Consider the following 12384-nt stretch of genomic DNA (forward strand, 5'->3'; position numbering starts at 1 on the left):
TTATTTACAGGAAGTATATATTATTACTATAGAATATATTAGAATTATGATAATAATATATAGTTTGAAGCAGCTTCTTTAACTTCAAAGAAACCATTTGATTTCGCTCAAAATTCAGCAAGAACAGTGCACACACATTAAAACCGACTTTTCACAACAGCAGTAATAATTTTAAAACATTTACACACATATGAGAAATATTAGTTTGGAGGATAAAACTCATTGAATCATTATCCTAACAAAATAAGAACTCTACAATGTGAAAAGAATGAAACTAAATAAATTCATTTATACCAAGAATATTGTTGTTAAATCAAAATTTCTACAGGAAAAAGTATAGTCTGTCGGATTCTAACATACAAGTACTTCATCATTTGAATACAAGCTTTCTCAACATGTAATTAGACAAAAGTAAATAAGGCATCGAAAACTGCTTCGAAAATTTAAAAAAAAAAAAAAAAAAAATAAAAAAAAAGGAAAAAGTCAAGATGAGTCGGTTACAAACATAGCAAATTTTATCGGTATTTTAAAATGCAGAAACACTGAACGATTCTTTTCACACTCAAACAAGAAAACCGCTAACAAAGAACAGCAGAAAATATTACTTTTAAAACTTTAAAAATTAAAAAAAAATTTCAATTAAATTCCAAGCATTTCTTAAAATATGAAGCAAGCAAGTCATTTCATAAATAAAAGCCACTTATAAAACAAAATAAAACAACAAAAATGCATTCTAACTCTTTTTATGGCAGAGGAAAGATAGCTGTACAAGAAAAATATCACAACTGAATTATTAGTTTTCAAAAACAGTTTAACACTTTTATCAAAAAAATAACAAACTTATCAAAGAAAAGAATATATGAACGAATAATTTTAAAATAACCAGGGATATCTACTAACATTACAAGGCACATGTCACACAAATCTAAAAAGGAACTTCCATTATTCACTGAATTTACAAATACTCAATGCTATATACAGTTCTTAATCTCTCTCAGAAAATTGATATCTGTAGCATAATGAAATTGAATTTTAAAGCAATATCAGTAAGCACATCGTTTCTTTTCTTCAATATAACAAAAGTTACAGTAGTCCCTTTACATATCTGTTGAAATAAGAAATTATATTACATATATATAACAAAATATACATGAAAATAATGCTATATGCTTTTAGAAACCATCAGAATACTATTTTTCAATTAAAAAAAGAAGCCAGTTATCTTCATGAAATACATAAAACAATCTTTCACAGTAATAATCTATTTTTAAATTTGCTAAGTCTTAGAAAACGTCATTTTAAAATAATCCTATCAGGCAAAAAACGCTGTTTATGAACAAATATCCAGCCTATCGTTTTCTTTCACCTTAGCTACAATTAGCAAACTCCAAAAAATGGAAATATATATAAGCTGAACCTTGAAGCATCAGCATTTCTACGGAAACAAAATGCAATGGTGGAGGTGAATCAAATTTTTATCTCATATTATATAATCACAATAATTGTCGAATTTTTATGGTGCATGTGATGCACAGGTCCAATGGTGTTGGACAGCAAAAAAGTAGCAAAATTGTTTGAAAAAAGAGACGACTGTTTCATTTCATTGAAAGAAATTTGTCTGCATTTGACCAAAACAAAATCGAGCATGTATTCATATACACAATTATATACAATTTTCAACACATATGAGGGAACTACTTCAAACAAATTCTATACATATTTTAAATTAAATGCATTCCAGCAAGATTATTTGGTATCAATATTTATAATATAAAACGGTTTTACAATGGCAAAATTGGAACTATGACTAATACAAATGAAACACAAACACACAGAAAAGTAGTTGCTGTACAAACATTCAGCAATATAGAAGTATCTAACATATTAAACACATACATGAAAAACTGTAAAAAATAAAAGTATAATATACAAATAATAAAAAATGCTTAAATAAAGGAGTTTCCTATATTAAAATCTTTACATAGCTTACTGAAATAATAAAAGATGAAGTGCTTTTATTTTCCAATAGAAAAATAACCTATCACATATATTTTTTAAGGTGTCAATAAAAAATGCTGACTGAAATATTTTAGTCAACAAGAAATAACAAAAAATAAGTAGAATGTCATTGAATATTCTGTATCATATTCAGTCTATTCTCAATATGATCATGAAAAAACACCAATATGAGTAAATATGCTTATTCGAAACTTGAATTGTGTTACAAGACATTTGAATAAACACACAAAACAGTAGTATTAGTTATTAAGAGTTGTTTGGCATAATGTTAAATTGCTATGATTTACAGTTTATAATACAGAAACTCATACAAAGCTATTTCTTAAAACACTGAACATAATTCAGAAATACATAAATATATCCATCGATTTCATGACTAGGGATTAAAAAAACTACATTTAACAAATTTACATACCCCCTCTGCTTATTCAACCACACTGAAGGAAAGAAAAAAAAATAATTCTCCCTTAATAGGGGGAAAAAGCGAATCCACCTCGATCATTTCAAACAACTTAATAAGCACACGATGGCAAGAAGAGCTCAAGTCCAAAGACTTTCACGGGTCAAAACTCGTCTTTATCTCCCAATTGATTTATAACTTACTCAAGATGATACCAGTAAGAATCTGAAAGCTCTTCATATGGTAATACAAAGATATTCATATATGAACTAGCCATGACCTGCAGAAGTGTCAGAATGACAGTAACTGTTTAGCTCAAACTAATCATCTTTTAAGAATTTATGTGCGTGCAAGAAAGGGAGATCATGTTTACAAGCCATTCAGATATTACATGGAAATCCTAAATACCCTGAGGACAAATAGTTTCTAACTAATTTCAGTATCTCATTTGCCAACATTTTCATAAGTCACATTACACAAAAAGGACGGTCCATTACAGTGGGTTACTGTTATCCTTTAAATATAACTTAAATAAATTATTTTTCAATATATTTGATAGTAGAATAAGCTGTGCCAATAAAGCACTGTAAATGAAAATCAAAAAATAGTTTGCTCACTACCAACAAGCCCCATTAAAATGTATTCACCTTTCAAATCCAGTTACAAAAAAAAAAAAAAAAAAAAATCTGCAACATAAGAGTAATAGAGAGGGATCTATTATGTATAAACAAAATATTAATAGTAATGTTTCTGAAAACAGAATCTATAACTTTGTTGACAAACAATTAGATGCCACAATTATGAAAGCACGAATAAGCACATGAAAAGTCGATGTGTTATGAAGTAGATGGAGCTGCAGTTCATAACAGTAATTATGTCTATCACAAAAGAATGACAAAGTGAAAATTATCAATAAAATAAGTATTTTAGTGAAGGCATTTATAGAAGAAAAGTTCATAGATTATTAAAATGGACTTCACTGCCAGATATTTAAGTATCTCTTTTCAAATCGATTCCTTATAGAACAAACAAAAAACATAAGTGAAAAATTAGAAGTTTAAATTAAATTCAGCAATTAGCTGTTTTACTTTTTGCCATTATACAGAATGCATTCTGCCTGAAAAGACAAAATATCTGGAAAAATAGATTGAATTATAAGAGAATAATAAGCCCAAAAGTAATATAAATGAATAGACAAATCATTTCTATTTTATTAAAATCTTTTATTCTAATCTATTTTAAGATCCCAAGATATTTTTTTAACTTTAACTTCAATTGTCAAAGCAAATTAAACGAATTCAATCTATAAAAAATTTAATTCTTTAAGTTAAAACAACGTCTTAGAGAAAAAAAATGTTACCTGAAATGATTATATATTAACAATATAACAGACAGAAGTACTTGAAAAACTTATCAAAAGATATTGAAATATAAACAGTACTTCAAAATCAGAGTTCCCTACAAAATGAAAATTTAACAAGCCGGTTATTTTGAACGAAAAAGAAAAATACTTGAGGATAAAAAATAAAAAAAATGATGAGTTTAAGTATTTATACAATTCTTATTCAATACACAAACCGAAATCCTCATGAAAATTTTTTTTGCTGTACATTACAAAGCAGCCAGGCACTTAACTACAAAAATTGACACTAAATTATATAAAGAACCAAAAATATACGAATGAATTATACCTTCTCCTATATGTGCTTAGTATTCAAAGCAAAGAGAACTAAAAGCAAAATTGTTAATAATCAAATACTACTAAAGTAGCAAAAAAAAAAAGAGAGAGGGGATACTTGATTTTCAAAGATATATCAAAACACAATATTCTTATTTAGTGAATCCAATGCTTGATAATACTTTGCTTCTGCAATATATTAAAAAATTACTGTACGGGCATTGCACATAACATCAATCATATGCCAAAAGTTTTGGGGGAAAATGAGCAGTTATCAATTTTTTTAGTCCATTAAAGCTGCCAACTATGACGATAACAATATCAGTTGCAAACTTCATAAATATTTGACGTAAGATAAAAAGAATTTTCTAATTTCAAACCAAAAACATCACAAAAAGAAATGAAAAAGCAGTATATGATGCGAAAGTTTACCAAGTACAATTAATGCATAAAATAATTAATTTTTCAAACTAAACAGAAATACTGTGGGGTGAAGAAATGTTTAAAAACAAAATTCGATCATGAGCAAAGTTTCTAAAAAAGAAATCATAAAATTCAAAAACACTAAAATTAGAAAGAATAAATAAGAAGCTATTATTTTATATATTTAAATAAACATATGAGGTAGATATAGCATTAAATTAGAGCAAATAGTGAAAACTTGCCCTAGTATAGAAGCTAAGATATAGACTAATATAAAATTGTAGCTGCCCAACAAATACCGAATTCATACAATGTCACTTAAATCAAAATTATTTTTACACTGCAGAAAAAAAAACATAGTGACTCTTCTTGAAAAACACAGATACTGATATTCAACTTTTAAGCAGATTCAATCAATATTCATAATATACATACCATCTTTTTGGAAAATATATACAAGTAAAATACATTTCAGTTTAAAAAATTCTTAAATACAAGTTGATGCAAGAAGTACAGAGCATTTATCCAAATGCAAATGAGATTCTGAATTTACACAGCAATAATATCCTTGCAATCATATCTTAAACAATTCATATTCAACATAAACCTATGCAAATTCACAAAATATTTCTACATATTCACTAAGTGTTAAACAGCCAACTGTGCATTTATTTTTTATATATGGGTGGGGGCAAAACCAATTATTTCAGTGTACATTTACCATTTATTAGATTTGACAGTCATATGGTACATTCAACCAGATATACATATAAAGAACAACATTTCATAGGGCATTTTTAATGCATATTTTCTTTAACAAAGAAATGGTCGTTTAAAATTATTGCTATACGATACACTGAAACTAAATTCATCTAAGAATTTTAAACAAAATTATACATTATCGAAAATACAAAAGAAAGAAAGAAAAATAATTAAAAAAAAAAAAAAAAGGAAAGCTCGTTAAATATTTCAAAACAGATCTAATATATTTCATTTTAATTACTTTACTAACAAATACTTTAAAATATATATTTCTTATCGTCATTTATATAGAAATGGAATGTTTCATAGAGCAAAAACAGTACTCGAAGCAAGTAAAAATATTTAGTAGACAAAGTATTTTTGCACGAAATATCCTAAACAAGTGCATCAAAAAAACTGAAATGTATAAAGCCGGACATTCACGATCCTTACACACCATGCTAAGAGATTTGTGGCATTCCAAAATATACTGTGAATGCAATATATTATATATCAATTAGAATTAATGTGGTATGGACTGGAAAACCAACATCCAACGCATTCAAATATTTTCTAAATTCGTTTTTAATGCATCAGTTGGACAGAGTGCTCAATGAATAATTTAATATCTGAAGGCAGAACTTGGCATGCATAGAAGTGGGAGAGAGGGGGCTTGTGCTGGATTCTAAAAAGGCGTTTATTGAAGAGATTGGAATGGAACTTGATGGTTTGATCATAATATATGGGCCAAAATTAATGGCTAAAGAAATGGAATAGTGTGGAATCCGCCACATCATTGGCGTGATCGCGAATGACCGGCTTTATCGGCGCGATAATTATAATATTTATTACAGACAAAGGCTTTAATAGTCAACAAGATAAAATTGAAATATAATTATTAAAATAAATTAATATAATGAATTCGTGCTGATGTTGTATTATAAATTTAATAGAATGACCCAGAATTAAAATAGTGCTTTTGTGTATCCTATTATCCCAATGAAAATCTTCAATTATTATCTAAATTCAAATTTTAATAAGTTAATTCAAAATTTAATTCATCACTAAAGTTCACATATGAAACTCAGAAGAAAACTCCATAATAGCATATAAAAATGAAAGCAATATTTGGCTTTTAAAATATTGCTTTGTGATATTTACACAACTCAATATGTTTTTTAATTAAATATTATGGAGCAAATATTGATTGCCAGACTGCAATCAAATTAAGTTTAAAATTCACTAAAATAAAATGCTCCTTTTAAATTATCGGCAAATTTAAAGACTAACATTCATTATGTATGAATGTATAACACTTTTGCTAAAAATTCTTTAATACAAACTAACACCTGTACTGAAAATAGTACTAGGCAGTCAGTAGATAAAATTAAGAATATTAGCAAGTTAAGCTCATGTTTATCATTCAGATAACATTTCCTTTATATGCGAGCACATTGTACAAAAACTAACCTTTCCAGAAATGTGTTGAATTTTTAATTCATAGCAACATACTTATGTTGCAATAAATTGCACCATTATTTAGAATGACAAGTCACTTAAAAGAAGTAGCTCGAAGATCAAGCTGTCAGTTTTAAAACAACTAATTTTAATAGTTATTTAAAAATTTTAATTCCGCATATAGCAAACAGACTATTTTTATTGTAGTGTATCACATATTACAGCATTTAGCCAATACTTGCACAATGCTTTTTAATGTAAAAGATAAAATTAAATTTTTGCTTTATGCACTAAAAGAAATGTCATAATTTTTATATGAAATAGCTAATTTTGTACTTTTGAAACGATGTATTTAAATAAAAAATTTGAATAGGCAATAAAATTTCAATAACATGCATTTTTGAAATACAAAGTAACAACAGATGAACCTTCTGATCATAAAGGTACATCTATACTTTTTAAATACATTACTTGAAAACTTTTAACATTTGAAAAAAAAATTTCTCTATACCTCAATGAAAATGAAAACGAGACTACATGTGATTCAATAAGATGTGTCTGATTATTGTTTCATTTTCATATGACATTGTTTTTCCACATATAAAGAAAAACCCTTAAAAGAAGTTATTTACAGCTTTACTTCCCAAATCATAACATGTGCATCAAGGGATAATTTAGAATCATGATCCTTCTCCACTTTACGCCAATTAGTGTAACCACAACCACCAGTTAACATCAAAACAGTTTTTTGAGTAGAATCAGTAACAGCCTTTGGTGTTGATTTATAAACTGTTCTACCTAATGTAACATGAGTGGGTAAGCTTCGAGATTCATCACTAATTTTTTTTACAGGAGAATGAACTTCATCACACGTAGATTCTGGTGAAGGCATACTTATTTCCGTTGTAGCAGTAGATGTAGCCGTGGAAGCAGTATCATAAGCTGCGGAAGAATCTGAATCCTCTGATACTGCCATGGTGGACAAATCCCACGATCTTGGACGGCCTGACTTTTGTTGCACCCTGTTTGAAGAAAGTATTATAAATTATAAAAGTTTCAATCTCTTATCAAGATTTTTTTTATCTCTTTGGAACTTAAAAAAAGATTCCTTATTTAAATAACTCAAATTCAATCAATTTAAAAAAAACAATTACCTAAAATACAATTTACAAACAATTAATTACAACAGAGCTGGCATGGTAAGAATTTAGGAAGTCAAATAACATTCAGTGAAAAGATGTAGAAAATTCAATATTTACATGGCTTTAAAATATTAAACTAATAACAAGCATAATAAATGCAAAATTTGAAAGAAGAACATTAAAACTACATACTTTCTATCTAAAGTATTGAGGTGAAAATGAACTAGCTCAGGATCACTATGATTAAGCCGCTCATATAATTTTTCTTGGCTGTCTTTTTCATAATCTTGAACATTCATTAAATCAGCATAAAGACCATAAACATCATTAGATTCTTCTATGTTTCCTTGTGAAGAAATGTGTGGACATAAAGACATGCCTCGTGGTAAAGTCTTTGCACCAGATGCATGAATATCACTAAGATTTGACTTTGGACCTAAAAAAAATTTACAAAAATTCATATATTACTCATTAATGCAGCAAAAGATAATTATAATGGCTATTCATTCATTACTGGCAAGAGAAACAAATTTGTACAGTTAAATTCTTTAACTTGAATGAAAAGAAAAATGAAACATTTTTATTCAATAATAGTCTGTTCTTATAGAGAGATACACAGATACATTTTTTTTAATTTAAAAAAAGGGAATTTTTATAATTTGCAATACTTGTTCGCACAATAGTGTAATTTAACCACTAATGACGAGGTGAAAAGTTTGGACAAAGCTAGGGGGTGGGGTGGTCTAGAAGATTGTGTTTATAAAAATTCAGATACAATTTTCTAATATAAATACCATTATAGGATTCTGCCTATGTATTCTAAATATTTTTAATACACTTTAAATTTTAATAAAATTTACAAGTTGACTTCGTCTTAAAATACAAGAATTGTCAGTACTCATAATTCGGCAATCTATAAAAAGAATAGTCATAAGCCATCGCCTGTTTAAACAGAAATTAGATCAACAAATGACTATTTAAAATGCTTTATTTATTTATTTTACCCAAGATAAATAAATTTTATATCAAGTTACTTCACTGTCTTAGCAATTTTCTACATCTCTAAATACAGAAAATTTAGAATTAGTAGAATGCGAACCCTCATTAAAAACAACCCCTTATACAATAATTATTCTTTATCGAAATCGATTCCTACTTCATTTAAAAATCTCTGAAGTTTTGCATCATAACTAGGGCTAAGTTTCAGTACAATTCTCTCAGGCTTGGACAACAGTGGAACACTAACGAGGAAGTGCGACGAGCTAGACTGCTCAGAAGGGGGGGGGGGGTGCACAATTTGAAGCCACAAGTCAAATCCATTTAATTTGGCCAAATATTGAGAATAGATTATTAGAAAGCCATTGTTAGTACTCTGTCGGACCACACCTCCCTGGTTAAGGATTAATGCAGCAAAGTGGCTATGAAGGACTGCACATTGAAATATTTTGATTAGGATTTTTATTTATTTATTTATATTATATAATACTTTTCGAATTCTGTCGGCTTTTTAATATGTAACATTATTTGTTGTAAAGCATGATGCAGTTTTAAGACAGTGAAGAGACTTTTTATATTCTATTTAATCCACCGGGAAAGCATAATTATTTACAAACAAAGACGCGGACATTGTGCGTCCGCCACAGCGCAGTACGAAAGCCGAAATGGGGAAGAAGGGCCGAAATAAATTATCCCTCGCCTTACATAACCTTAGATTTTGATAGGGAAAATATTTCTTCATAGTACTAATGTATTAATAAGATTCTGATAGGGATTTCTGACACACGTCAATCACATGTAAGGGAAACACAGGGATCTTTTAAGAAAGAATGTGCTTACTGGACATTTTTACCCCTTCACACCGAGCGTGTGAAAATATCGGCGTTTAGCTGACTAAGCAATTTTATAAAGCTTCTCTTGAATTAATTAAGTAGAGACAGTGGAATTGGATCACGAAATAAGAGAATGAACTTATTATGGGCTAAATTAAGATAAAATCTTGGAAATTAATTAAATTGAAATTAAGAGTTTAAAATGTCATTACATATTATATATATATATATATATATATATATATACACACATACAGGGTGTCCCAAAAAATGTATACACATTTTAGCAGCTGATAACTAAGTTATTTCTTCTTTCTTTACGGACTGAACCCATTGAACCGAGTGATGGCAGACAGACTTGAATTTGAAGAAAGGAAATTTATTCTAAATTGCTACTGGAAGTATGAAAATGCAGTAGAAGTGCAAAGACAATTTAAGAGAGAGTTTAACAAAGAACCACCTACACGAGTTACCATCACTCGAATTAGAGATAAGTTTGAAGCTGATGGAACTGTTCAGGACGTCCATAAACCTGCAACAGTTGTTCAATTGAGGGCACCATTGAACATGAATGTACGAATATCCCAAGGGAATTGTTCCATCATGTGTGCTATTCCATCGCTTCGCGTTGTCAGCAGTGTCTGGAGCAGAACGGACATCAGTTTGAGAACATGCGATAACAAGACAATAGAATGGTATTTGTAGAATCTTTTACATGTTGAAAATTATTCGAATTATAATAAACCCCAAATTTACAATTATTTAAAGTGTGTATACATTTTTTGGGACACCCTGTATATTATATATTATATTATATATATATATATATATATATATATATATATATATATATATATTCCCATTCCTTAAAGCTACTTCTTAACAATTAAGACATAATTATACAAAAGAATAAATTATCCAAGAGTTTTTTAGGCATATATATTTTGAAAACAAGCACAGGGAAAATGCAATAAATTTAATGAGTCAGGTAGCTAATAGCAAGCTACAGAAAAACAGAATCTTATCAAGCTTTATAATAGAGTGTTACACATTTTCTGTTCATTCCATGTCTAATATGAATTCTTCAATGATTCTTATTAAAGTTAACCAAAGTTAAATGTCATATCCCATAGAAAAGATATGCAAGTTATGAACCAAATTTCCAGACAGAAAACATACTGAATATGATTTTCAGCTGAATACAAAGAATTGGTACAAAAATAGTAAGAAAATATCATAAAACATGCAAGTAGTAAGGTGACAAAGATTAAACAGCACTTTAAGTTCTTACGTTGTAAATGGATGATTTATCACAAAAACTAATTTTAAATTTATTTACCAGGTGTTAATTTCTTGTTTGATATTGATGATGGCAAGACAGAATCAGAAATTTGCTTCATAACTCTTGATCTTGGAGAAACTAAAGACTCATCATCACCATCAGCACTTGCAGGTCTTCTAGTAACAGGAGAAGACAATACAGGAAGAGACAGGGCTTTTGGTTGTAGACTTAACAATAATTGCACAGGCCCCTGATGAGCATGATATGCTAAACTAACTCGTCCAGTTATAATAGGTACACCTTCTAAGCGAGGAAGAGGAACTGTCAATAATATTCCAACATTTGTTCCAACCCACAGAAGACCTTTACAGGCAACAAGTGAAGTAACATAGATAGTGTGAGGTGATTTATCTTTATCTTTACCTGCACAAAAAGAATTAAACTTACAAAAAATACATTATAAATATTTAAAAAGAAAAGGCAATAAAATTAACTCACAAATCTTTCCATATTTCCATTATAAGATATATGTTAGAACATGTTTTTAGACTTCATTTGTATTATGATTAAAACACTGAACCAATATCCTTCTGAAAATATATATTACCTTAGAGGAAAACAGGTGCATATATCTTCTGATACTCAGGGTGTGTAGCAAAAACATTAGCATCTTTGTATATGCATATACAGTAGACTCCCGATTATCCGCGGGCGGTTTATCCGCGGACCGGATTATCCGCGCCTGCCGCACTAAGTTTTTATTTTGCTTCCAAACAAAGAGAAAATACTTCCAAAGCAAGAAGCAAACACAAATGACTGATTTTTTTCAAAAAGGTGTAGTTTTACAGTTATGCTTTTGTAATTACATAATACATTACAGTATTAAAACAGTACATATGTATTAATTTTTCTGTGAATCCTTGACGCCTCTCGTAAGTACAAAGCACTTTTCTGTTTTCATTAACAAAATACATTTTAGGTTAGTTTTGAGTGATATACTAAAATATTAAGCGTTAGTTAAACATTTCCTGCTGTTTATTTTACGTTTTATTGTACATAAAAAGATTTTTCAATGTTGGAATGACTGTTTTCTCTTTTACTATACCCGTTTTTAGCTTTTTTCGGATTATCCGCGATTTTTGTTATCCGCGGCGGCCGCGCCACCCAATTCCGCGGATAATCGGGAGTGTACTGTATACAGAAACCTATGTATTTTCTGAGCATATGATGTTCCTTGTTTAATAATAATGCATAATCTTTACTGAAAAGTTTTAAAAAATTAATTTTAAATGGATATTATTTTAATTTTAATATTTCTGTATCTGCATGTCTTCTACTGAAATACAATTTATGTCTTTTTAGTGTTGATAAAAATAAAAATGATCATAAAACTAAAAATATTAACATTACCA

General features: G+C 28.7%; 1 protein-coding gene across 1 annotated transcript in view; it reads right to left on the reverse strand.

Annotated features, from left to right (window-relative positions):
* Positions 1 to 7100: 7100 nt before the first annotated feature.
* Positions 7101 to 12384, reverse strand: part of LOC129960896 (rho guanine nucleotide exchange factor 10-like protein) — a 79728-nt gene continuing 74444 nt past the window's right edge. Inside the window, exons 22-24 of the mRNA XM_056074614.1 lie at positions 11030 to 11395; positions 8054 to 8297; positions 7101 to 7741 (exon numbers count right to left, since the gene is read on the reverse strand). Coding sequence (XP_055930589.1) covers positions 7348 to 7741; positions 8054 to 8297; positions 11030 to 11395 — 1004 coding nt within the window. The 3' untranslated portion in view covers positions 7101 to 7347. The remainder of the gene's footprint in view (positions 7742 to 8053; positions 8298 to 11029; positions 11396 to 12384) is intronic.

Source organism: Argiope bruennichi, chromosome X2 (genome assembly GCF_947563725.1).
Source record: "Argiope bruennichi chromosome X2, qqArgBrue1.1, whole genome shotgun sequence".
In the NCBI taxonomy this organism is placed as follows: domain Eukaryota; kingdom Metazoa; phylum Arthropoda; class Arachnida; order Araneae; family Araneidae; genus Argiope; species Argiope bruennichi.